Source organism: Chlorocebus sabaeus, chromosome 3 (assembly GCF_047675955.1).
Source record: "Chlorocebus sabaeus isolate Y175 chromosome 3, mChlSab1.0.hap1, whole genome shotgun sequence".
In the NCBI taxonomy this organism is placed as follows: domain Eukaryota; kingdom Metazoa; phylum Chordata; class Mammalia; order Primates; family Cercopithecidae; genus Chlorocebus; species Chlorocebus sabaeus.
Genome location: NC_132906.1, coordinates 29,091,084 through 29,117,498, shown reverse-complemented (window position 1 = coordinate 29,117,498; position 26,415 = coordinate 29,091,084). Strand labels below are relative to the sequence as shown.

The following is a 26,415-nucleotide window of genomic DNA, read 5'->3' as shown; positions in this document are numbered from 1 at the left end:
TTTAAAACGACGATGTCAATACTGATTAAACAGAACAAAATAAGAAGCTCAAATTATCATCAGCTATTGTGTATATCTGAATAATAATGCACTTGATTCTGAAAGAATGGTTAGAGTTCCTACCCTGAAAATCTAATTGTCTTGAAGTGACAAAGTGAGAAGGATGATTTTTCTAATGAAAAGCATGTATACGGGTAGTCCTTTGCGAGATTGTCAAAATTCTGAATTTTGCATTGGCTGTTTTACCACCCAAACGTCTTTACTGAAGATGTGCAGCAATGGGAATTCTCATACACTGCTTGTGGGAATATAAATCAGTATAACCACTTTGGAAAACCATTTAACAGTGCCAACTACAGCTCTACACACAAATACTTAGAACCAGCCATTCCACTCCAGGGCATACACCCTGGAGATATGAATGCCTATGTCTACCAAAAGCCGCCTAAAGGAATGCTCTGAGAAGTGTAACTTGTAATAGTTGCAAACTGGAAACAATTTAAATGTTCATCCACAGTAGGGCAGATAGTTTAGATATTCATACAATTAAACAGAAGTAGCAATGAAAAAACTAACCAACCAAACAACTGCTACAATATGAATGAATTTCACAAACCATGGATGAATCTTTCAGCGTGAAAGAAGCCAGACACAAACGGGTACACTCTTATCCAAACAGGCAAAACTAACCTCTGGTGACAGAGGTCAGCATAGAGGTTCCTGGGGCTATCTAAGAATAGGCATAAGGACCTATTGGAAACAGTCTACATCTCGAACTGGGGGATGGTTACTAGGGTGATGTATACGTATGAAAAGTTCAATGAGTTGTACACGTAAAATTCGTACACTTTATATATGTTTTTTTAGAGGCAAAAAATATTCTTCACAGCCTGTCATGTAAACATTTTCAATAACCATCATAAAACTGAATTCCTGGGAAAGAATATTGGTATCAGACTATATTTATGCAACGAACACGCTGCATTTGCTGAGCTAAACTCAAAATTTAATACACGGAACAGGAGATTTTCCTTTTTTCCAATGTTATACATATATAAAAAGACCAAAACTTTCTGGCTTGCATTCCGTAGTCCAAATTCCTTTAACTGTGTCATTTAATCGATCCTTCCTTGTGTGGCACTGGCTGTCCATTGTCCCAAGCCCTCGCATGTCCTGGATGGCCGGTCATCATCCACACGGGGGCTGAAAGGCCCGGCTCCAGCACTCCTGTGGTCATTATCCTGCTGAGTCGCTTTGAACCACCCTTGGCCTAACGGCGACTCCCATCCCGCTTCCCTCCTGCCTCGCCACCGCAGGCCTGTCCCTCTGCTTTCTTGTTAAAACGGCGCACCGTCTGGGGCCACTTCGAGCCTACTGGATCCCTGGTTCCAACCCAGTAGGATCACAGAAGCCGGGCCAGCTGCCAGGTGGGGGACACCAAGGGCAGAAACCTCCGGGGCCCGCAGCGCACCGATGACCCCGAACCCGCGTGGCTCCCCGCAGGCTGAGTCGGCTTCCACCCGCCCACCCGAGCTATGGGGGATCAGGGCCCAGGAAACACGCTCGGTCCTTTTCGGCGCTTCCGGGTTTGAAAACCGCGGTTTGCTATGACGTGTGACCAAGATGAGGGGCCAGCTGTCCCAGAGAGAATCCCATCCCGCGCCAGGCCGGGGAATGGGAGCTGCCGCGGTGGGGGGCAGCGCGCCCGGGGTGGCGTGCCGCTTCACCAGCTCTTGGGCAGTCCCCGCCGCCCAGGCGCGCGTGTTTACCTGGAACCAGGAACACGTGCTGCCGGGCGCCAACCCTGTCCCTGCAGTCCACGCCGGCGGCCATGCCGCCCGCCTCTTCCGGGGCGCCGCAGGCCCAGCGCTGCGGGCCTCAGTCTCCCAGCCCCGCCGAAAATGGCGGAAGAAGGGTCTGTTCCGGGTGGCGCGGCGCGCTGAGGGACCGGCAGCGCCCGGGAGGAGGCCCGGGGGCCGAGTTTCGTTTCGCTTCCGGGACCAGCCTGCTGCTGGTGTTACGTTTTTAAATTTAGCGCCAGGCGAGGGGCTCTGAATGCCAGCGCGGGGCCGCCGGCAACTGGAAGGGGCCGCGGCCTCTCCCTCGCAGCTACGCTAGTGGTAGGTGCTCACAGCGCGCCGCAGGGCGCCGAGTGACGCGGCGCGGGGCGGGGTCGTCGGGGCCCCGCGCTCTGTCGCTGCACCCAGTGGCCCTCCGTGGTCTAGCGAGCGAGCTAGGACTGGGTCTGCGTGGTGTGGGTCCGGACAACGGGTGACCCCTACCACACCCCCAGGGCCGGGGGACTCTCCTGGAGCTAGTCCGTGTTAGGGACATTAGCAGTCACATCGGAATCCGAATCCAACTCTTAGGCATGGTCCTCAATTATTTGTGAATATATATTGGTCATCAGTTGCATTCTATGTTGCTATTGATGTCAGAATATATGTGCATGGTGAGTTACAAGGGATGTCCTCAATTTGGACTCCGTCCTCATCACTAAAAGAGGTGCACAGTTTTAGGCTCAGAATATGAATTTGTTGTTTTGGAGAACGCTGTAATGAGTTAAAAATTTAGACATTTATTTAAAAAGTTAGAACCATGAAATTTGGGGGTTTAAACTTTTAAAAATAACATTTTAATTGAAAAGTGATGTTTGGTACATGGTTTTTAAGAAGAAAGTACATATTCCTTTCATACTTTAGAGAAAAGCATGGGCCAGGCGCAGACGCTCAGGCCTGTAATCCCAGCTCTTTGGGAGGCGGAGGCAGGCGGATCGCCTGAGGTCAGGGGCTCGAGACCAGCCTAACCAACATGGTGAAACCCCGTCTCTACTGAAAATACAAAATTAGTTGGGTGTGGTGGTGCACATCTGTAATCCCAACTACTACGTAGGGAGGCTGAGGCACAAGGATCACTTGAACCCAGGAGATGGAGGTTGCAGTGAACCGAGATCCCGCCACTGCACTCTGGCCTGTGCTACAGAGCTAGACTCTGTCAAAAAAAACACACACACAAAATCCACAAAAACCTAAATTTCTTTTCTTTTTCTTTTTTTTTTTTTTTAAAGAAAAGCATGACGTCTCTCTTTTATCCCAGATCCCAGGGGTAACTGTTAACATTTCTTGTCTATTCTTGCAGAATTTTTCCATGCAAAAACGAGTTAATGTCTTATTTTTGCACAATTGAAAGAATAATATACATAACTCATGCACTTTGCTTTTCATGTTTAATCTTGAAAGTAGTTAAATTTAGCAGCACTAAATTTATCTCGGCCCTCTGAAAAGGTTTTTAACTTCAAACCTGTTTCCCATGGGGTGAGACAAATATGCTGCAGTTGATTGCAGGACAAAGCTGACGGAGAAGAGGCCTTTCTGGCTGAGGAAAGGCGCCTCTTGCCAGTTTTGGGGCAAGGAGCAGCAGATTGGTACCGCTCTGATCTTCCCTCTTCCCCAAAACTACGGTAGAAGATGCTGTGGTGTATAGCGCAAATCCCCAGGTACACCATCATCTTACTAACAGCTACAGAAGCACCCCATTATTCCTACAGAAGCACTACATTATTCCTGCAGGATGGGATCCAAAACCCCCAGTGAAGGCCTAAAACTGCAGATAGTACCAAACCCTATATATACTGTTTTTTCCTTTGCATGTATATCTATGATGAAGTTTAATTTGTAAATTAGGCCCAGTAAGAGATTAACAACAACAATAATAAAATAGAACAATTTTCACAATATGCCAGCATCACTACTCTTGCAGCTATTAAGTGGCTCATGAGGAGTGACTTCTGCAGTGACTCATAAGTGACTTCTGCAGTGTGGATCTGCTGGGCGAAGGGAGAATTGAGGTCCTTTGCAGGATGAAGCTGGATGGTGCAAGAATTCACACCACTCAGAACACTGAACAATTTAAAACTTACGAATTGTTTGTTTCTGGAATTTTCCATGTAATATTTTTGGACCAAGGTCGACTGGGGGTAACTGACACCTTGGAAAGCGAAACTTCGAATAGGGGGAGCTACTGTACATGAGAAATGTTACCCATTATTCCGTTGCTCAGACATACATACCTGTTTCATTTTTCTCTGATCTTTTCCAACCCTTGGCTATATGAATGTGTATTTTTGTGGTTGTTGTCACAATTTAGACTATTTTGTCTGCTCTTCTCACTTAACATTGTCAGAAGCATGTGCCCCTTCATATTGAGAGCTATCATTGTTAATGGAGGCATGATATTTAACACTGCTGGTGTACCAGGATTAGTTATCCATTCCCTAGTGTGCAGTATTTAGGTTATTTCAAGCTGTTATTATAAATAATGCTACAATATGTATTGTATATGGGCCATGTATACAGAAGTTTGACACAGTGATTGATGTACATACACAAACAGATGCTTTGTATCTAAAGAAAAAAATTTAGATGCAGGAAATTATTTTTAGCAGAATACTATGTAGGTAAATTTAAAAGGCATAAAGAACAACATGATGTATTTTGCAAGGATACATGTGTATTTAAGACCATGTCAAGCACATAAAGAAATGGGTGTCTTTACATACATGTGGCCAACAAACATGAAAAAAGTTCAGCATCACTGATCATTAGAGAAATGCAAATCAAAACCACAATTATATACCATCTCATGGCAGTCAGAATGGTGGTTATTAAAAAGTCAAGAAACAACAAATGCTGGCAAGACTGGGGAGAAATAGGAACGCTTTTACACTGTTGGTGGGAATGTAAATTAGTTCAACCATTGTGGAAGACAGTGTGGTAATGCTTCAAAGATATAGAGCTGGAAATACCATTTGACCCAGCGATCCCATTACTGGGTACATACCTAAAGGAATAGAAATCATTTTATTATAAAGATACATGCATGTATATGTTTATTGCAGCACTATTCACAATAGCGAAGACATGGAATCAACCCAAATGCCCATCAATGATAGACTGGATAAAGAAAATGTACGTATACACCACGAATACAATGCAGCCATAAAAAGGAATGAGATCATGTCCTTTGCAGAGACATGGATGAAGCTGAAAGCCATTATCCTCAGCAAACAAATGCAGACACAGAAAACCAAACACCGTATGTTCTCACTTATAAGTGGGAGCTGAACAATGAGAACACATGGACACAGGGAGGGGAACATCACACACTGGAGCCTGTAGGGGGAGGGTGTTAGGGGAGGAGATCATTAGGGAAAAGAGCTAATGCGTGCTGAGCTTAATGCTTAGGTGATGGGGTGATAGGTGAAGCAAACCACCATGGCACACGTTTACCTATGTAACAAACTTACACATACTGCACATCTGCCCTGGGACTTAAATAAAATAATAAAAAACAAACAAAAAATGGGTGTCTTTAATATGGAGAGGAATGGGAGAAAGGAATAGGTAAGGAATGAGGGGCAGGAGAAATTAAATGAGAGGGCCAGGCTCATATGGGTAATGGTCACTATACTCTGTGAATGAGAAAACAATGAACTCTGCCCTCTCTGTAAATAATTTCCTTTATCATTAAAAAAAATTATGTAAGTACCTTTTTGAAAAGGGTACCATTACTGATAGACTGACTCCAGATCCCTATTGTCTTCAAGGTAAAGTCTAAGGTGCTAAACTTTGAACACATGGCCCTTGAGATCCGGTCCTGGCTGGAATCCCCAGCTACAGTTCCCACTACCTACGTCGCTCTCCATCCAGTCCACAGTGTGGCCACAAGGAACTGCCTGTGGTTCTCTCCTCTGTCACATCTAGCACTTGGTATTGTGTCCCCAATGCTGAGGCCGTTCTGTTCTCCACAAGCCTCGTTCCTTCCTTTCTCCCTTACCCTTTACCACTGCCAGGACAACTTTCACTGATCCATCAGGTCTCACTAAGTGCCTTCTCTTCCTGCCTCCTAATACCCTCCCCAAGAATAAGTGAGATGCCTCCAATTTCACCAGCTAGAGGAACCAGTCAGTTCCTTGAGGGAAGAATAGCATCTAGTAATTCACCACTATATTGTCAAAAAATAACAATGGCTTCACTGAGTACTAACTATGCTGAGCACTGGACTGAGCAGTTAATGCAAATGACCTCTTTCAGCCCTCCAACAGCATTAGGGGTAAGTATTATTGAGTCACCCACATTTACAGAGGAAGAATGTAGAGTCGAGAGAGATCAAGTACCTGCCTATGATGACATGACTAGCAAGTGGCTGAGCAGGAATTCCAACCCAGGCCTTAGGACTCCAGAGATTGAGCTCTTCACCTTCCTTCCCTCCCTGGTGTCCCCATGCCCGGGACAAAGTAATATGGAAACATAGCGTGTGTTCAGCAAATATTTTTTGAGTAAATATTTATGCAGATAGCTAGGCAGTCGTGGCTTGTGGTATTCCCAATTTTATAAATCAAAACAAATTGATTATATCCAGTTGATCATAAAATAGTCTGTGAATTACTTGCAGTGCTAGTCTGTACTAGTTACTCTAACAAGAGACAAGCAGGTTGTTCTTCAAACAATAAAAAGGGAGCAGCAACTTTAACACCTCTGAATAGAAAATTTGCGACTCTTCTAAATGCTGGAAACGATAGATGTTTGGTTTTTAGTAAAAAGAGAAAAAAGAAAAACTGGGTGGAGCACAGGAGAAGACGTCAGTGCCAAATAACCTTTAGGAATGCTTAGTGGTAATTAGAGCAGACATTGTATCAAAGGTAGTGGAATAATATTTTCTCCTCTATATTATTAGAAACCTGTAAGATTGCTTCTTTCAAAACAAAATTAAAATTAAAATCCATGTTTATCACCATTTTTCTCAGGAGAAATGGTTGTTCTCTTTTACCAAGTTTTCCTGCCATCAAATGCTCATCGAGTGACAACAGAGAAAGCACCACAGTCCTCAAGCATCAGATTGGGAGAAGAGTTCGCTCTCAAGCGCATCAACTATGTAGAAAGGGGACCAGGGAGTATGAGTAGCACTGAATCATTCTTTCTGGGAAGAATATTCCCTTTCTGTTCTCTCGTAACCAACCCAACTAAAATTGAACTGTAGTTGGCAGTGTGACAAAAAGGCACACATAAACCTGTGAGCTCTGCCCATTGTAGGATAAGAATGACTGAAGCTGTTGAGAAAGGAAAAAGGGCAGCCCCTGACACCCAGAAGCTGGCCTGGCTCTCATAGGCAGACCCTGTGATTCTCCTATTAGACATGAACCATCTCACAGAAAACCAGCCTCTGACCAGGCTATTTTGAGACTATGATTAAATAAGACCAAGCAAGGCCAATTCATAATTTTGTCTAAGCACAGACAAAAGCAAGTCACTGTACCACCCACGAAATACCAAACACCCTATCTCTTGGCCAAAATAAGTGCTACTTCTTTACCAATGACAACTTTATTCTCACTATAATTTCCCCTTCCTACAAGAGTAAGTGAGATCCCCCATTACAGAATTACTCCGCTTTCTAACAGCATCCAATCTAGAGGGAATCCCTGCTGCCTTTGACTCTGCCTCAAATCACCCAATCAAAGCCCAGATCCTATAAGGTCCTTTCTAACACCCTCTTACTGAAACACCCGTGATTCCCGTGACGTGTGTTCTCCCTCGCTGCAACAAGTAATAAACCAAACGTGTTCAACTACAGGTGACTTCCTGGCTTCCTTGGCTGAAGAGTATTGATGCTATGTTTACACATTTCCATATGCGTATATGTGTGTATAGAGTTATAAGTGTTACATTTATTTATATAAAATCAAGGTAACTAGAAATTCAGGCAATTCAAACTCCAAAGTATACTTCTCTGGCTGAAGTATCTGTAGAGACAGACTACCAGAATTAAATCAGATAATCAGATAATTACATATTTTGCTGCCTGGCACCCTAGTAACCATCATACAATTCATATAATTTTAATAACTTGATGTCCTAGTTATTCTCACCTAATTTGCTTTTATATATGCTATTAATATTTTCTACAATGCAGTGTGTTTGAGATTTTTTTCAAGCTATGCATTTTTAACATGATAATAAATGGAGAAATCAAAATGTTGGTTACTTTAAAAAAATTGTTTTTCAAAGCAGGATATAAACTTTTATAGAAAATATGATCACAGGTAAAAAGAATAATAAGAATAAAAGGGTAATTACTAAAGTCTAACCATAGTTGCACTTGAATCATTTCAACTGTGATATATTTTCTAACATTTTTAATATTTTTAATTTGATGGTGGAAATACTATTAATTTCTGGTTTCATTTTACCCTGTTCTTCCTCTTAGGTGCCTAAACAATGATATCCTGATTCGCTTTTGGTAAATCTTAATTACTTTTACCAACAGTCTCTACAATTAAGAGGCTTAAGGAGACAGGCATTACTAAAATCAAAGCTGTTCATATCTGCTGCTTTCTCACTGTAAGTAAAATACTCTTCAAATAGTAATAAGATATTTTATTAATTCATGCTAATAAAACATCTGTAAAACAGGAAATGCAAGTACTAAATATGGTTTGTTGCTTGCCAAAGATTAACAGATTTTTCTGGTAATGTGAGCATTTCACCCAATGTTTTGCTTAAGAGCAAAAACAGGTAATATTGACTGAGTATTTAAAGAGAAAGTGTTGTAACTTCTACAGAATAATGTCAATTTCATGTTGACTTTTGCAATTATGTTGATCCTGAAAGAGCAACATTTGTGAAAACTTAGTCTTCTTCATTTGTTCACTACATATCTCTAATTATTTGAGAATGTAATTCAATTAATAAACAGATTATTCTTTAAAAGTCCTTATAATTTCTCTATTTTTAGCATAAACATGCAGCACATTTAAAGAAATATCTTTATCAAAACCTTTAGGCAGAGTAAATGAGTCTTTTGTATTTCTTATTAAGATTATACTAGAGGTGAAGATTGTAACAAAGCAAGCATCCTTCTTCTGGATTTGGAAAGAAACCAGAGATTTAAAAAGGATTTAATATTGAGTTAAAATGTAAAAGGATTGCTCTGTACTTATAGACTACAATATTCATTCTGTAGGATTAATTTTGAGTTAAAATGTAAAAGGATTGCTCTGTACTTAAGGACTACAATATTCGTTCTGTAGTAATTTCCATAGCAATGGCAGTAATTGATTAAATTGTAACTAAATTGACAAAAAAGTGGCAAGCCTATAATGAAACAGACTCCTTGTCACCTGCTTGTGGATGGGCACTCTCCAGACATTGCTATCTAATTAAAATGTGGATTAAGATTTTAAAAATTAAGAAGTATGAACAAGCTATGGCGTAACATTTCTGGTTTCAGAGTTAAACACTGAGTTAAAAGGAGCTTTATTGCTGAATTGATGTTCAAATTGCTCAGACCGTAAGTATAGACTGGGACAAAGAAGGTATAAATTTGGGGATAGAAGAAAAAAATACTTTTTTGTTTTTTACATTATCTGAACAGTAGAGGTTAGGACAATGATTAAAAGGAGTGGCCAAATCTTTAGACATCCCTTGCTGAGCTTTTGAGCATTTTCTGTTTGTTTACTTGCTATTTTATGATGTCAGTGTATTTGAAGTTGCCTCTGTTTCTTATTTCTAACATCAGATGTGTCTTCTCTGAGCAAACATCCAAATGACATTACTGTGGTAACCATGTACAACTCAGAAGTGATTTTCTACCATTTTTTCCAGGAATGATTTATTTAATAATAAACTCTTGAAAAACAGAAGCTACTTTACGTATGCTTCATATAGCAATGTCCAGATCAAGCTATCATTTTTGGAGTCAGTACACAAAGGCATTGTTGACTTCATTAGGTGCAAATAGCAGCCTGTCGTTCTGGGTATGCTGGAAATTTTCAGGCAGGAAATAATGAGATGGCCCAAGTATGTAACACTCCTGCCTCAGCAGCAACGCCAACTCCACAGTTTAGTTTATTCACTAAATGTGGTAACTCCAGCAGGGGCGGGGGAACCTCTGGGCCCATTGCACTGATCCTGTTACTTTTGTTCCTTAGTTTTATGTTGTAAACCAACTATCCCCGAGATTTATTTTCTGATCTTTTTTTACTATTTCATTTTCCATGTTGGATAAATAAGTTCAGCAGAAGCACACGTTTTGATGATTTTGCCTAGATTTGCTATATTAAGACTATAAATTGTAAAGAGACTCCTTTTTTTTTTTTTTTTTTTTTTTAAACTTTCAATACACTCTTCTGGGATGAATTCCTAGAAGTCAGTAGAAGCTGTTGCTCTAATATCTTGTAGAGCCAGATGGGAATGGGCCCTATAAGGAGGAAATGTAAAAAGAATAGCTACTTCAAATGAGAGTTAGAAGTTTTTCATAAAAGACAGGACATAACGTAAGAATGCACTAGAATCTCCTATAAATTTGTATTTGATGCTTGGCCAGTCTCTTTTTTTCTCTCTCTCATGATTTGGACCAATCTGAATTAGCTCATCAATATTTATTGATACCTACTTTGTGCCAGACACTGTTCCAGTTGCTTGAATTACATCCATAAATAAAACATATTAAAATACCTACCCTCCTGGAGTTTATATCTAGTAGAGGGAGACAGACAAACAATACACATAATAAATACATTCTGCAATGTGATAGAAGGTGGCTGGTGCTGTGGAGGAAAGAAATACAGCAGAAAAAGGAGGTCTGTGAGAAAAAAGAGGAGGGCCGCTGTTTTAAATAAAGTGGTCACAGTGGACTTCATAAAGAAGCTAACATTTGAGCAAAGACTTGAAGGAAGAAAAGGAGTTAGGTGTGTGAATACCAGAGTGAAGAGTGTTCCAGGCAGAGGGAACAGCCAGTGGAAAGGCATTGTAGCTGCAGCCTGCATGGCACATTCAAGGACAGCAAAGGAGGCTGCGAACTGAAAAAAAGAGGGAAAGAGCAATAAGAGGTAAGGCAGGAGAAGTGAGGACCTCACATGCCATTGACAGGGATGAAATGGGCTCCACCAACAGGCTGGCCAAGGGGTGGTAAGAAAGCATATGTGTGTATAGGAGAACAACTTCAATCATTATGCAGCCAAGGGCCAAATCTAGAACAACTTCAGTTGCAATAAAAAACCCGAAAGAAGCCTGGGGTTTCTCAAAATGTTTTTACTGTAATCCACAGTCAGAAATACATTTTTAGGATGACTTTGCAGTCACACAAAAGATACACACATTATTAAAACAAAGGTTTCATAAACCTACACACTATGTTGTGCTCAATGTATGCTAATATCTTTGGTATTATTCTAATCTATTAGGTTTCTTTTCTTTATTCAACCCTAATACAATCTATTAAATTGATTTTATAACCTAGTAATGACACTTCAGAAAGCATTGCTATAGGCAATGTGATCATTTTGGCTATACGCTAACCCGATAACATAATCACATCATTGTCAACCCTGAGCACACTTTGGCTAAAAACCACATTGGGGCTAATTACTTTAAACAGAGAACCACCATTAGCTCATTAATCAAAATACAATGTATATATAAGATATTCTGCTTTCCTGACAGCTGTCATTATGTAAAAATATTGTGTGGGCTGGGTTACCATGAGGAAATGTAAAACATGTGAAATTCGGGTACATCATTTCTGACAGGCAGCCAATATTTATGGTAGTTGGCTAAAGAGATTTTACCTCAAATAAACAAATGTTTAATGTTTCCATAAACACATAGACATGACCCTAATTAGTAAATTTACTAATAGATTTTGGTTCATTATCTCCAGACCAATCTTTAGATATATTTATTTTTAGAAAAACAGTGAAAACTTTACAACCGTGTCTCAAAATATTTTGAGAGTTTCTTAAAATGTTTGAAAGCAGCATGACTTTACGAGTGTATAAGCACTGGTACTTTTCCAAACTGTTAAATTGCCCTTTCAAAACTCAAAATTCATTTTCAACTAGATTCTGGTTTTAGATATTTTTTTCTGTGCAGAAAGTTCTTAGATTTACCATAAGATGGGTTCAAGTTTTTTAATACAGTCATGTACTACGTGATGACATTTCATCAACAACAAACTGCATATATGACAGCAGGCCTGAAGAATATAATATTGTATTTCTACTGGACCTTTTCTATGTTTGATATGTTTAGATACACAAAGACCATTGTGTTTCAATTGCCTACAGTATTCAGTACAGTAACATGCTGTTCAGATTTGTAGCCTAAGAGCAATAGGCTACAGCATACGGCCTAGGTATGTAGTAGGCTACACTATTTGGGTTTGTGTAAGTACAGTCTACGATAATCATGCAACGATAAAATCACCTAATGATGCATTTCTCAGAATGCGTCCTTGTTGTTAAGTAACACGTTACTGTAGATCCATAAGAGAAATCTTAAAAGCATACTGTCTTAAGTATAAGAAAGTTCCAGAGTGATACATAAACTGTGGTATGATTTACATAAAGAATATGAACACTTAAAAATGGTGCATATTGTATATGGAATTTATGTAGATATCCCATGACATAAACATGTATATGATATATATGTGTATATGAGATATGTTCATTATGTATATTTCTGTGAATATACATATATATTATTTTTAAACTTGCCAGGAAAAAAAATGTCCCTGACTTCAGAATAGTCATTACTCTTTGGAAGGGAAAACAGGCAATGGTACAAAGGCATCATTCACCTCTATCTATAATATTTCAAATTTTAAAAGAAAATATTTAAAGCAAATGTGACAAAATTTATCTCTATTTTCTGTATGTTTCAAGAAGAGCTTACTTCCTTATAGCCAGTACTGTAGATAGTCATTTACTTTCAAACAGAGACCAGATATAAAACACAACACCATGTCTTTAACTTGTAAAGAAGATAAGCTGGGAATACATGTTTTTAAAAACAGTTATATGGTGTGGACACAGTTTTCAGCAAAGAAAGCCCTAGTTCCTGTTTTCACTTAGGGTTGTGATAAAGGGAACAGACTTGAGTGGCAGACAGAGATTTAGATTAGATATTAGAAATAACTTCATATCTCTGCAAGACACTTAAGACTGCCTGGGGATTTTGAGAACAAGAACTTTGCTGAAACAGCTTAGGCCCTACCCTACTTGGAACTAGAAGAGATTATCAGTGTCCTAGTGGTCCTTTAAAATTTGAGATTCTGTCTGCCATTTCTATAGGCATGAAGATCTTAACTGATCTACTCAGACTCTACAGCAAGGCAGAAAGAAGGAAGTGGAAGAGAACTAAAACAAACAAACAAAAAAACTTGGTCCTCAGCCATCAAGAGCCTATTCTAACATTAGAAGCTAATGGTACTCTAACAGGACAGTGGCAATGAAGGCCCTGGGGAGGGGAGGAAGGCAAAGAGGGCACCACTTCACTTGTACTCCAGTTATTTCTATCCATCAATCAGTAAGCTTGTAGAGGAGCTTTCATCTTCCATATGTGCAAGATGCTCTGTAGAATGCATGTAAGAAAGAAAAACATCATTGCTTATTCTTAAACAGCTTATAATCAAATTTGAAAAGATCCACACATTAAATACGGAAAAAAACAACCTGTAACACAACAATTGGTGGCACAGTTGTGAAAGCAAGAAAAGGTAAGGACAATCAGTATGGGCTAGACTCATCATGAATGAGAAGGCATTTATAAAGAGCCCCATAGGTTGAATGGAACTTCAACAGTCATGGGAAAGTTGGTTGAGAGGGCATTTCAGATATAGGCTAAAACCTATAAAACACAGGCTAAAACCTGAGGGAGGAGTACTCCTGAATATCAGAGCATGTTGTTAAATGGAAGTTTCTGGCTATAGTGCAGATGTTTTAGAGAATACAGGAGGTGATGAAGTGAAATAGCTGAATAATTGGGGGTTACAGATGGCTTTTTATTTATTTGTTTTTAAATTTTTAATTTTTGGGGGTACATAGGTGTATATATTTATGGGGTACATGAGAAATTTTGATACAGGCATTCTATGTGTAATAATCACATCAAGGTGAATGGAATACCTATCACCTCAAGCATTTATCCTTTGTGCTACAAAAAATCCAATCATCCTTTTTCAGTTGTTTTTAAATGTATGATTAAATCATTATTGACTACAGTCATGCTGTTGTGCTGTCAAATACTAGGTTTTGTTCATTCTTTCCAACTATTTTTTTTTTTTACCCATTAACCATCACCACTCCCTGCCACCTCCACCACTACTCTTCACAGCCTCTAGTAGCCATCCTTCTACTCTCTATCTCCATGAATTCAATGATTTTAATTTTTACCTCCCAAAAATAAGTGAGAATATGCAAAGTTTGTCTTTCTGTGTCTGGCTTATTTCACTTAACATAATGACCTCAGGTTCCATCCATGTTGTTGCAAATAACAGGATCTCATTCTTTTTTATGGTTGAATAATGCTCCAATGTGTGCATGTACCACGTTTTCTTTATCTATTCATCTGTCTATGGACACTTAGGTTGCTTCCAAATCCTGGCTATTGTGAGTTGTGTTGCAATAAATATGGGAGTGCAGATATCTCTTTGATATACTGATTTGCTTTCTTTTGGGTTTATACTCAGCAGTGAGATTGCTGGATCATATGGCAGCTTTATTTACAGTTTTTTTGAGGAACCTCCAAACTGTTCTCCATAGTGGTTGTACTAATTTACATTCCCACCAACAATGTGTGAGTGTTCCCTTTTCTCCATATCCTCGCCAGCATTTGTTATTGCCTGTGTTTTGGATATAAGCCACTTTAACTGGGGTGAGATGATATCTCATTGTAGTTTTGATTTGCATTTCTCTAATGATCATGATTTTGAGCACCTTTTCATATGCCTATTTGCCATTTGCATGTCTTCTTTTGAGAAATGTCTATTCAGATCTTTTGTCTATTTTTAAATTGGGTTATTAGATTTTTTTTCCTATAAAGTTGTCTGAGTGCCTTACATTTCCTGGTTATGAATTCCTTGTCAGTTGGGTAGTTTGCAAATATTTCTATGGGTTTTCTCTTCATTTTGTTGATTGTTTTCTTTGCTGTGCAGAAGCTTTTTAACTTGATGTGATCTACAAAATACTTTAAAAATCAGCCAGAGAATTCTAAATTTGAGGATGGCAAAAAGAAACAAGTGTCTGTTCCTAAGTAGGTCAAGGATATATTGAAAATGACATTTCAAAGTCTTCTTTAGCCGCAACTTTCACAATTATTTCATATGGATTCTGCATAAAGTAAAATTCATCTTGCTATTTGTGCTTTTTCATATTAAAATGTAGGGTGTTTTGTTAACTAGCTACTTGATTATTTTATAACACACTTAAGAAGCCTAAATATAATCAGATAAACTCAACATCAGTAGGACAACTGATGTTAAACCTTAACTTGGAGCTTTAAACTCTTTCCCAAATGGTTTGTCCTTTAGATTTTCACTGCATCTGAGCGCTGTGAGCTAGTTATTTCTCAGAAAACACCAATAACAGTAATAACAGCTAATATGGCAAAAATAAAAAATTCTGATGTCTTAACTATAGACTCTTAACAGTTTTATTTCAGATTCCCAATACAGTGTTTATATAATGCTCATGTACCATTGAGAAGGGGTGCTGGAAGTGAGTGTGCAGCCTCAGTGTACCAGGACAGCAGGTCAAGCACAGAACTGAAGCCTTGGGATCTGTCCTATCTCTAGGTCTAGTCTATTGTTTCTTAGTCATTTCCCCATTGTAAGTTTACCTAAAAAGAGGGGATTAAGCTGAATAAACTAAAAGAAAACCACAATATTTTTCAGCTCAAATTTTATAAAACTACATTTGTTCATGTTTTGGGAGTTCCAGCATGAGCCTAGTTTGACATTGTAGGGCATAACAGGGCCTATTTGTCAAGTGGGTAGGAAAAGTCTAATTGCATAATTCTCCCAAGAATTCTCTTGGGAGAATAACCCACTAAAAGAGTTGAGCTCACACCCTTGGGTCAACCACAGTGCTCTAGCACTGGAAAAAGAGGACAACATTGAGTTATATTGTTTACTGCTCAGAGCTTCTTCTGGCCCAGTCCCTGGGATTAGTAGTTATATTCTAGGAACATTTCAGGGACATTGGAGTACAAATTACTCATAAGACCACTTAAATTAATTAAGTAGTTTCACCTATGAGGAATCAAAATACCTGACTCAAGCTTGTATATGCAATAAGAACATTTGTCTGCATCACTGGATTTCAAAGGTAGGGCAGCATTAGTTTCATCCTAAGGCTGGTCCTCCTTGTGCTCACAATATGGCTGCCAGTGGCCATGGGGGATATATACTTCCTGGTTTACAATGTAACATGAAATATGAGTCTTTCTTTTTATTCTGCTTATTTCATCTCGGATTATGGTGCCCATCCCTGTACTAATCTCAGAGGGTGGAAGACTGCCATTGGCTTCAACTAATTAGGTTCTATCCCCAGTGATCTAGATATGGTCAGTTTCCTCTGAGGTATTTGGAAAATAGGTAGTTTTCTGATAATTACTTTGGTTCTCTAAAGTACTAATGAATATTTTGCAGAAAGTGAACACCTTCCATGACTCTGACTGGTGTCTGGGCTGGTAGGAAAAGAGAGCATCTGCTGGCTGATGAAATAAACTCACCTTGAGGACATCAGAGCAGGAGGTTGTTGACAAGCACGGGTGTCTATAACAGTCTTGGAAGAGCTGAAAGTGTTACTGGCGGTGAATCTGTATAGGTCTGCAGCAACCACAGTTCTTGCCTTCTCAGAAGAAAGAATTTGGCTCAGGGACATAAGGCAGAGTGAGAGACTGAGGCAAGTTTTAGAGCAGTGGTGAAAGTTTATTAAAAAGCTTTAGAACAGGAATGAAAGGGAGTAAAGCACACTTGGAAGAGGGCCAAGCAGGCAACTTGAGAGATCAAGTGCACAGTTTGACCTTTCGACTTAGAGGTTTATGTGCTGACATACTTCCAGGGTCTTGGGTCCCTTCTCCCCTGATTCTTCCCTTGGGGTGGGCTGACCACATGTGTGCTAGTGCTTGGGAGGGGTCGCATGCGCAGCGTGTTTACTGGAGTTGTACGCATGCTTACTTAAAGCGCTCTTCTCTTACCAGTTGATTGCTCCTAGAAGGTCATATACCAGTCAAATGCTGCCATTTTGCCTCTTAATGCGCATGCTTGAACCCACTGGCCCAACTCCTGAGATCTTATCTGGAAGCTGCTGATGACCAGTTTCAGGTGTTTTTTATCTATTGAGAGGCTGCCTTTCCCTGGCACCTGGGTTTCTCGTTCACTGCTATTGACTTGGGCTGAAATTACATGTTCCATGCAGCTGGAAGGAAGTTGCCTAAGAAAAGCTATCAAACACATGTGAGGATTGGAGACTATAGCAAATGTACAAGTGATGAACCTGCTGGCTGGGATATGAGATGAATGAAAATTCAAGAAATATATTTGGACAGACTTCTAGAGATTTGGCAAAAATAAAGAACAGCAGACACGTAAAAAAGTGTTTTTCCTTGATTCGTGGTATAATTATTCTTCAAACCATGAATCTAACCCATTTCTTGATAGGTGGGTTTGAACTGCGGAAATTCTGGTTCAACTTTTACCTCTTCTGATGGCATCATTTTAATGTTAATGCATGTTGATATATGTCTCCTTTCTTTAGCAATAGGACTTCCTTGAGCTGATTAGAGTAGCTGTGCCATCAGCAAAAACCCTACCTTAATGCACTACTTTAAAACCTTAATAACCTTAATGCATCTACTTTGCATGTAAACAGGGAGCATGGCTGTGGCCTAACTGAATTTCTATGCCTGTAAGTGTGGTTTCCTGAAAAAGAAAATGAAACCCTGTCTCCTTGTCTTTACAGCATGCATGCTTTTTTTTTTTTTTTTTTTTTTTTTTTTAAATCTGTGCGTCTGAGTCACACTGAACAACGCTCTTTCTACTCCAAAGGGGGAAAATAAGTTAAATTTATGTTTCATGCCTGTAAGGCATTTTAAAGTTAATCGGGCCCTTTGGGCCTAATTTAATTTGTGTAAGATTGCTGTTGATGATTAGAATAGCTATTTAAGATTTTTGTTAACAGTCTGTTACGTGGACTTAATGGAAGCACTCCAAAAGCAGTCTGTTCACTTTCCCCTGTCAAATTCAGGTTACAGAGCCTTCGCAGATGTGAGTAGACATCAATACGAAAAGGGGATAGAACACAAATTAAAATCAGAAGTGTACTCAAACTGCCAGTGTTGAGCTTTGGTTAAAAACATCTGTCACATAAAAGCAAACACTCAAAGCCGTTATGTCTTGTAACAGTTGTCTTTATTTTTCATATCTTTGGCATTTTCATCATTTTATGTTAGTGCTGTCTTTGGAATTTTTCATACAAGTGATTGCTTTTTTAACATCACTGATTTCTCTACACAAACATTTGTAAGGCTTTTGTCCCAACACTACAAAGAGAGAATGCCCAAGCAGAGCTGGAATTCTAATGGTCTCATAGAATCTGAAAAATCGGCTGACCAGGGCAGAGCACTTTAGTGAAGTGAATGCATTTGACTCATCCTGGCCAATATTAGATCAAACTCTCCCCTTGATTCCTGCTACAAGGTTATTTTTCGTCGTTTCAAAATTTACAGCTACCATTCTTATTTTACAGATGGCCGTGATCATAAGAAGCCCAGGTCTCCCTTCGGTACAATCAAGGAGATTTCAGGATGCTCTTGAGTCACTCTCCTGATATTTGTTATAAATCATATATATTTTTTTCAGAGTTAAGACTTTATTTCTCTCATTACTTTGTTTCATAACTTTTACAGTTTCATTCCTTTATTCTGTTTTCATTTTCTGTTTTCCAGGCATTGTATTTCAAAACCATGGCCCTTCTATTTCCTCTTTCTTATTGTTTTTCTATTCCATGTCCGCTTCTGCCTTCCTTAATTTTCTTTCCCCTCCTTTACTCTCATTTCTTTTACAGAGTGAGTGATTTCTGTGAAAGCTTGGCAAATGTCTCATGAGCTCCCGCTAAGGATGCAACTACCAAAGGCAAGATCAAGAGACAAATGAGCACCACCTCCCCCAGCGCCATGTTCCCCTGCCCGGGAAACACCACCTGCTTCCTATGTGGCTGGAGGGGTGGGGGCTCTGCACAGCAGCGAAGATGCTAGAGATTACAGGCAGATATTTTGCAAATAATCTTTTTTAAAGTTATTGATTCATATGAGTGGAATATAAGATTTATGTTAATCCTATTCCTTAAATCAGAAATCTCTAATGTTATACTGTTTTATGCAGTAGGTAATTTACATTAAGAAAAAGGATTAAAAAAAACTAATACGAAAGTTTGTGGATCATCCTATCCCAACCCACTTTCTTTCTGGTCACCCCTGACTGGTCACCTCAACCTTCTGCTTTCTTATGCTGCCATTTGCGACAGGCATGACATTATATCAGCTCTCTCTTTCTCTTTGTTCAGAACAAAATCCCTTTTATAGTAAAGTGGAGAAAATTCTCGATGCCATGAATGCTGAGTGAGACTCAAATACAAAGGCCCTGCAATCACATTTCCCCCATAATTAATTATGTAATTATAAAGCTTTGTCAAGCCATTGTATTCCCCCTCAAATATATTTTAAATAATTTTAAAGCTTTTGTTTCTATACCCCTGACAATAATGATAAAACACCCTTACCTCTCCTATTTCTACATGTCTATCACCTTTTTAATAATACTCTTGATAAAAACATGAGATCACTGATATTAAAGTAGAAAGGTCTTGCAGCTTTTTTCCTATTTACTTTGATTTGTGGAACTCTAATTTGATTGTGGGCATCCTTTATACAGCTGTTCCACCCTCTCCTGTGGAGCTGTACCAGCTGTGACTCCTGTTTTAAGAACTATGTTCTCTTCTCTGTTGCAGACCTATGTTATATTTGCCTTAGTGCATGGGCTGCTGGTCCATGCTAATAGCTGGCTCTCAGGGGAAAAAGAAAAGCCATCTGTGGCATCTGCCGATTTCTGTGGTGTAAATACTCTCAGCTCTGCCAATTTCAAGCCATCAATTTGACATTGCTGAACCCAAAGTTGGCAAGGGGTGTGCACCATTGGCTTTTGTGAGCAAGTAAGAGTTGTCTTGGGGATTATTAAGCTACTCAAGAAGCATTTGCCTACTGGCACCCACTGCTTTTTTAATGTACTCTGGGAGGAGAGGGTATATAAAATAGTGCTCTTGGCTTAAGGGGTTTACATTCTAGCCAGTGAGAAAGAGTCCAAAGCAATGACCAGAGAAAGCAGAGTGCAACAGTGATCCACAAACTCCACTGACCCTTCAGAGCAAAGCCCTCAAGAAAGGCACTTTAGCAAAGAAAGTGTGTTTAAAGGATGCAGAGGGTTTCATTACATGGAGGAAAAGGGGAAAGGCATTCCAGGCAAGGGAAGGCTGGAAGGTTGGAATAGACATGGAGTGTTCTTAGAAGAGACAAAACAGAGTCTCAGTCACTGAGACTGCCTCATGATCCAAACAGGAGGTTTTTGGTACTATGACAGAATATTCACTTCCCTGTTTACCAGGTACTTTTACACACATATTTCTTTTGATCCTTCCTATAACTGTAGGACATTGGTAGAATATAATAGGTGTTATTATTATTATATTCACTTAGCAAAAATGTATACTTAGAAAAGTAAGAAAACTAAGGGAAGTTAAGGGCCCTTGTGGACCCTTTTAAGCCAGGCCCAGAATGCTGTCTCCTGAGCATTGCACCCCAGTCTTATCACAGCCCAGTCTGCTCTGAGGACCCTCATTAGGCAGTCCTTCCATACAGTAGCCTCTCAAACTGCAAAGACCTTTCATTGCATGAGCAAGATCCATTTTTCCTTACAACAAAACTGAAGAACTGCCTCAATGGCTTTACAAAGAAAAGCAAAGTCTATTTCTCTTCTAATGCCTGTCCTGAAAAGGGCTTTGGGGGCATGGTGCAGTGGAAAAGTCACTGAGCTGGGTATCAGAAGAGCTAGATTAAGGTTTGGGATCTGATTCAGGTTTGGGATGTACTGGAGAGCTCTGTGATATTGGGCAGATGGCTTAACATTTCTGGGATTCCGTATGTCATACAGGAACTGATGAGTTTACTTGCATGGCCTCAAATGTTCCTTTTATCCCTGAAAAGCTGCACTTCTAGATATACTAAAATGCCAATCAAGAACTATATCATTACATGGGCCTCCAGAGAAGCCGGGGAGCCTAGAGGAGTTGAGTGTGTTGAAGGTTGAAGCACAACTACCTTACAAAATCATTTAATTGAAGTTGTTGGATATTAGTTCCTCAAGACGGCCTTTTTTTTTTTTGCCTGGGCTAGAATGCAGTGACATGAACATGACTCATTGCAGCCTCAACCTCCCAGTTCAAGCAATCTTTCCATCTCAGCCTCCTGAGTAGCTGGGACTACAGGCAGGTGCAACCACACCTTTTCTTTAAATTTTTCAATCTTTTCTTTAAATTTTTTGTAGAGAGGGGGTCTCTCTATGTTGCCCAGGCTCAAGATGGCCTTCTAATGGAGCCAATATCTATATATTCATTCAACATATTGCAAATAAACTTTGGAAATAAACCAGTTATGTGAAATAGAGAAATAAATAAATTATTAAATGAATGGCCTTACTTTATTCTTTCTCCTCTGCAGGCTTCTGCAAAAGACTTGAGACAACTCACGATGAAGTGCTCTGTATCAGTCAGGGTGATATTGATTGCAAGTGACAGAAACCCAATCAGAAACTCACTGGAGTCATGAGGAACACTTATGGGCTCAGATAACCTAACCATTGGATGGGCAGGGATGTATCTGGTTTGGAAGCAAATAGTACCAGGTGCTGAAAGTAGCTGTCTCAGACTCTGGTCTGTCTGTCTGTCTGTGTCACATTCTTTCACACCTTGGAGGTTGTGGCCATCTGGCTTATCACTGGTCAGGAAGATGCCTCCTTCAATAGTTCCTTGATTTCAATTTGAAATAATGCTAGTCAAAGACTCTGGTCTTCGGCAAACACCATGGCAATGGTCTGAGAGTGGCAGAAAGCAGAGGTTGACTGCATTAATAAAATGACAAGGTTGGGTTGGGACAGGTGGGGAGAAGGGTTTATCTAAAAGAAGGTGCTGCTGCTACCAGAAGAGGGAGTGTTTGGGCTGGGGGGACAAAATAAAAGATGTCCACAACAGATATATAAATAGAATCATTAGATAAAGCGGGATGGGATGGAAATGAGCAGGGTTTGTTGTGTAAGAAAACCTAAATTAATTATGGTAGCTTCAGTTTAGCTCTCACCTATGTGAAAGTCAAGGTAACACAGAGAAACCTATCATTTATAAACAAAAGGAAGCAAACATTCGCCTATGTGTAAACTGTACTATGATACTAAAATAGGTTTACAGGAGTCGTTCAGTGGACAACATCTTCCATAGTGATTTTCAAAAACGATGCAAACAATTTTTATTCTGTCATATCTTATGTCAAAAAATTATATTTAGAGCATAATATTAGCTCATATTTCTTTTAAGTCTTCATGGTGTATTTAGGATGATAAATAAGGTATATCTGGGGAGATAAATTCAGGTATATAGCTTTCAGATGACCAAATCTATTAGCACATCCAATTAATGGACTATTCATGATACCACATTTTTATCAATGTGTAAAGGTTATGTTTGCTCTCATTTTGAACCTTTTGTTCGTGTAGAAGACTGGAATGATCATATTATGTGACACTGTGTTGAAGAGAGTCACTGAGAAAGAGGTAACGTCAAGTTACAGGGAAAGTAAGAAAGGCTGGAACACACTGGGACTCTGCCGTAAACATAAAAGACAGGCATTCAGAACAGTAAAGAATTGTACTCAAATTGCTCGAGTACAAACTGTGTGACACTGTGGAACTGTGTTAGGGAAACCAAATAGTGTATTCATTGGCAATGTCTTTTATGGATACCAGGAGATATTGTTAGTCAGCTATAGTGCAATTATTGTTGATTTGTTTGGTGTATTCTTAATTCATTGAATCTTTTGAATTGTGCTACTCCAAGTTCTAGTAAATACTAGAATGTATTTACTACTCAAGTATTCCAGTAAATACTAGAAAGTATCCAGCATATTCCAAAAGACCGAGAGTCGTTGACTTAGGAGACAATGAAAATTGTTACCTTAGTTGAACGAATTTCAAACTGTATGTGCTGTATCTCTGGGGGCAGAGGGAAGAAGAGTGACTCCATCACAGTCAGGTAGTTCCAAATGTATCTGTTGTGCATATTTGACTTGCACATAATTGACTTTTAAAAGAAATTGTCTTTAACCCAAAACAAAACACCTTGAAAATCAGTCTTAGACTGTCACTTTTATTTTTCTAATATCTCTTAGTATTCCTGGACTTTCAAAATTGTTCTATCAAGGAAATTCTCAAACATCCAAAAGTAAAAAGACAGTATAATAAACCCCATTTACACAATATTCAAATTCAACAATTTTTAACATTGTGTTTTTCTTGGTTTTAAAAAATATTTCACATAACTGATCCAAAGGTATTTTTTTACACATAATGTCACCATAGAATGTTAGACTTTTTTATTTAAAAAAAAAAAACTGATTATAAATATTTGCACATTTATAAGAGGAGTTTTCAGGAATTTGACAGGGCACACCTAGAACCACCAGGGTAGTGCTCAGGACCCACCAGGTACACCAAGGACCCACCAAACACAGGTCCAGCCCCAGTTGTCCATCTTGCTTTATCTATTATTCACTGTTTTTGATATCATATTGTTTTTATCCATAATTACGTCAGTAGTAGATAAATCTAACAGATGAGGATTTTTAAAAGCCACAAATCCACCATTCCATTATCACACCTGACAAAATTAACATTAATTCTATTATTTCACCTATTATGCAGTCCATGTTCAAATGTCCCCGATTTTCTCAAATATAAATATTTTACAGTCCTGTTGAAATCACAGAATAAAGACCACAAATTGCATTTGGCTGAAATGTCTGTTAGGTATTTTCTAATCTATGAGAGTTCCCACTTCCCCACTTTTAGTCATTTTTTTGTTTGTTGAAGATATTGATTCATTTGTCCTGTAGAACTTCCGGCATGCCAGATTTTGCTGATCACATTAGATTAACCAACCTATTAATCTAATAACTTGTTCCTTTGTATTTTTCATAAGCTTGCTGCCTGAGTGTGAAGCTTGCTTAGATTCAGATGCATTTATTTTGGCAAATACTCCATAGGTAGTATCGTGTGCTTCCGATTGCATTCCATCAGGCGGCACATGAGGTCTTGTGGTCCCATTTTTATAACTGTTAACATTGATCAAGGGTTAAGTGTTGTCATCTAATCTACCCTTTCACTAGTGTTTTCCTGAGCCTCTGACAGATGTTTCATTGAAAATGAGGTCTGGCGTGCCCATCCAGTGGAAGCATTTTGAATTTTTTATTGATTCTTAAATGTCCTTTCTCATGGAAGCCTTCATGCCATCCAATTAAAATGGCAACTCCTTCCTCTCTATTAACCTTCTCTGCTTTTTTCCTTCCTCCATGGAATGTATTAGTATTTTACTCTTTTATAAACACATTACTTATTTCCCCCAACCATTGTATAAGCTCCATGAAGACAAGGATTCTTGTTTTTTTAATTAGTAGACTTTATTTTTTAGATCAGTTTTAGTTTTAGAGAAAAATTGAGTAGAAAGTACATAGAGTTTCCTTATATGCCCTTTCCCATCTCACCCTAACCCCCCTAAATTTCCCTTATTATTAATATCTTGCATTAGTGTGGTACCTTTGCTACAATTGATGAACCAATCTTTATGCATCATTAACTTAAGTTTACTCTTTGTTTCGTACAGTCTTATGGGTTTTGACAAATGTATAATGTCATGTATCCATATTATAGGATCATATAGATGATCCTAAAAAATCCCCTATGCTCCACCTATTCATCCCTCCTCCCTCCATCCCTGAACCACTAGCAACTTCTGATCTTTTCGCTGTCTCTATAGTTTTGCCTTTTCTAGAATGTCTTACAGTTGCAATCATACAGCATGTTGTTTTTTCAGACAGGCTTCTTTCATTTAGCAATATGCCTTTAAGTTTCCTCCACATCTTTTTGTGGCTTGACAGCTAATTTCTTTTTATTACCACATAATATTGTATTGTCTGGATATACCACAGTTTAGTTATTCATTCACCTACTGAAGTCATCTTTGTTGCCTCTAAGTTTTGATAATGACGAATAAAGCTGCTATAAACATTTGTGTGCAGGGTTTTTTGTGGACACACATTTTCAACTCGTTTGGATAGATACCAAAGACTGTAATTGCTGGATTGTATGGTAAGACTACGCTTAGCTTGTGAGAAACTGCTAGACTGTTTTCCAAAGTTGCTGTACCATTTTGCACTCCTACCAGCAATGAATAAGAGTTCCTGCTGCTCCACATCCTCGCCACCTTTAGTGAAGTTTCTGTTTTGATCTTTTGCCCATTTTTAAGTTGTGTCATTTGCTTTCTTAATGCTGTTTTAAGAGTTCTCTGCATATTTTTGATGTAAGTCCTTTATCAGATGTGTTTTGTAAATATTTTCTTCCACTCTGTGACTTGTCTTTTCATTCTTTTAACAGGGACAGTAGAATTTTTTTAAAATCTGCTTTGTTTTCTGTCTTATCTCGAGTGCCTAGAACAGTGCCTAGTTTATAATAGCTGGTCAGTCTAGTGAGTGCTTGCTGAAAGTGGTCTATATGCCTTAGATACAGCTAAGAACAAAGTTGACACTTGATTGTAAAAACAAAAAGAGCTGATCCAATTGGAGGACTATTCCCCTCTTCACAGAATTAAAGCTTTCATTGACCAACAGTTCTGATTTTATCAAAACATTCATACAATTGAAAGTCTTTCTTTCAAATTGGAGGTAGTCTTAAAATAATCTAATTTGTTTTACAGTTAAGACCCTGAGCCCTATTCACAGAGCGTCAATCTCTGCTCTCCCAATGACCACTTGAGGCTTAACAGAATGACTCTCAAGTTCTTATTTCTCTGAGACATATTCTCTAGCATTTTCTTTTAGCGTTAAATAATGAAGTATTCAGACATAGAAAAGTATAAAAATATCACACATTCCTATTTTCACCATATGGTAACATTGAACTGGTTTTTACCTTTTGTCATGTTTGTTTTAATTCTCTCTCATTCTCTCTCTCCTCCTCCCGTCTTTCTTGGAATAAATATTAAAGGAATGGCTGAAGCCTCAAATACCTCATCCCTACCTCTGTCTCTACCTTCATTTTCCCTCATTAGTACCCATATAGTGAAATTGATATATAATTCCCATACAAGTGTTTGCAATTTTTTATGTATTTATATAGACGTAACTAGCATATTGCTTTTTGTGTGTTTATAAAATGACATAAATACTATATTAATACTAATCGGATCATTCTGGGTGGTAG

General features: G+C 38.8%; 1 protein-coding gene and 1 long non-coding RNA gene across 4 annotated transcripts in view; one reads left to right on the top strand and one right to left on the bottom strand.

Annotated features, from left to right (window-relative positions):
- The window catches only part of RNASEH2B (ribonuclease H2 subunit B), a 78,641-nt gene extending 76,508 nt beyond the window's left edge, over window positions 1-2,133 (bottom strand). For 2 of the 3 annotated variants that reach the window (XM_007960435.3, XM_007960432.3), the window contains exon 1: window positions 1,770-2,133. In XM_007960435.3, coding sequence (XP_007958626.2) covers window positions 1,770-1,833 — 64 coding nt within the window. In that variant the 5' untranslated portion in view covers window positions 1,834-2,133. The remainder of the gene's footprint in view (window positions 1-1,769) is intronic. The other variant, XM_073014357.1, reaches the window with a different exon arrangement.
- LOC103214448 (uncharacterized) lies at window positions 2,023-21,533 on the top strand. The gene is made up of 3 exons (XR_489542.3): window positions 2,023-2,120; window positions 8,266-8,399; window positions 18,908-21,533. It is a non-coding gene; the product is annotated as an uncharacterized lncRNA (long non-coding RNA).
- Window positions 21,534-26,415: the final 4,882 nt, after the last annotated feature.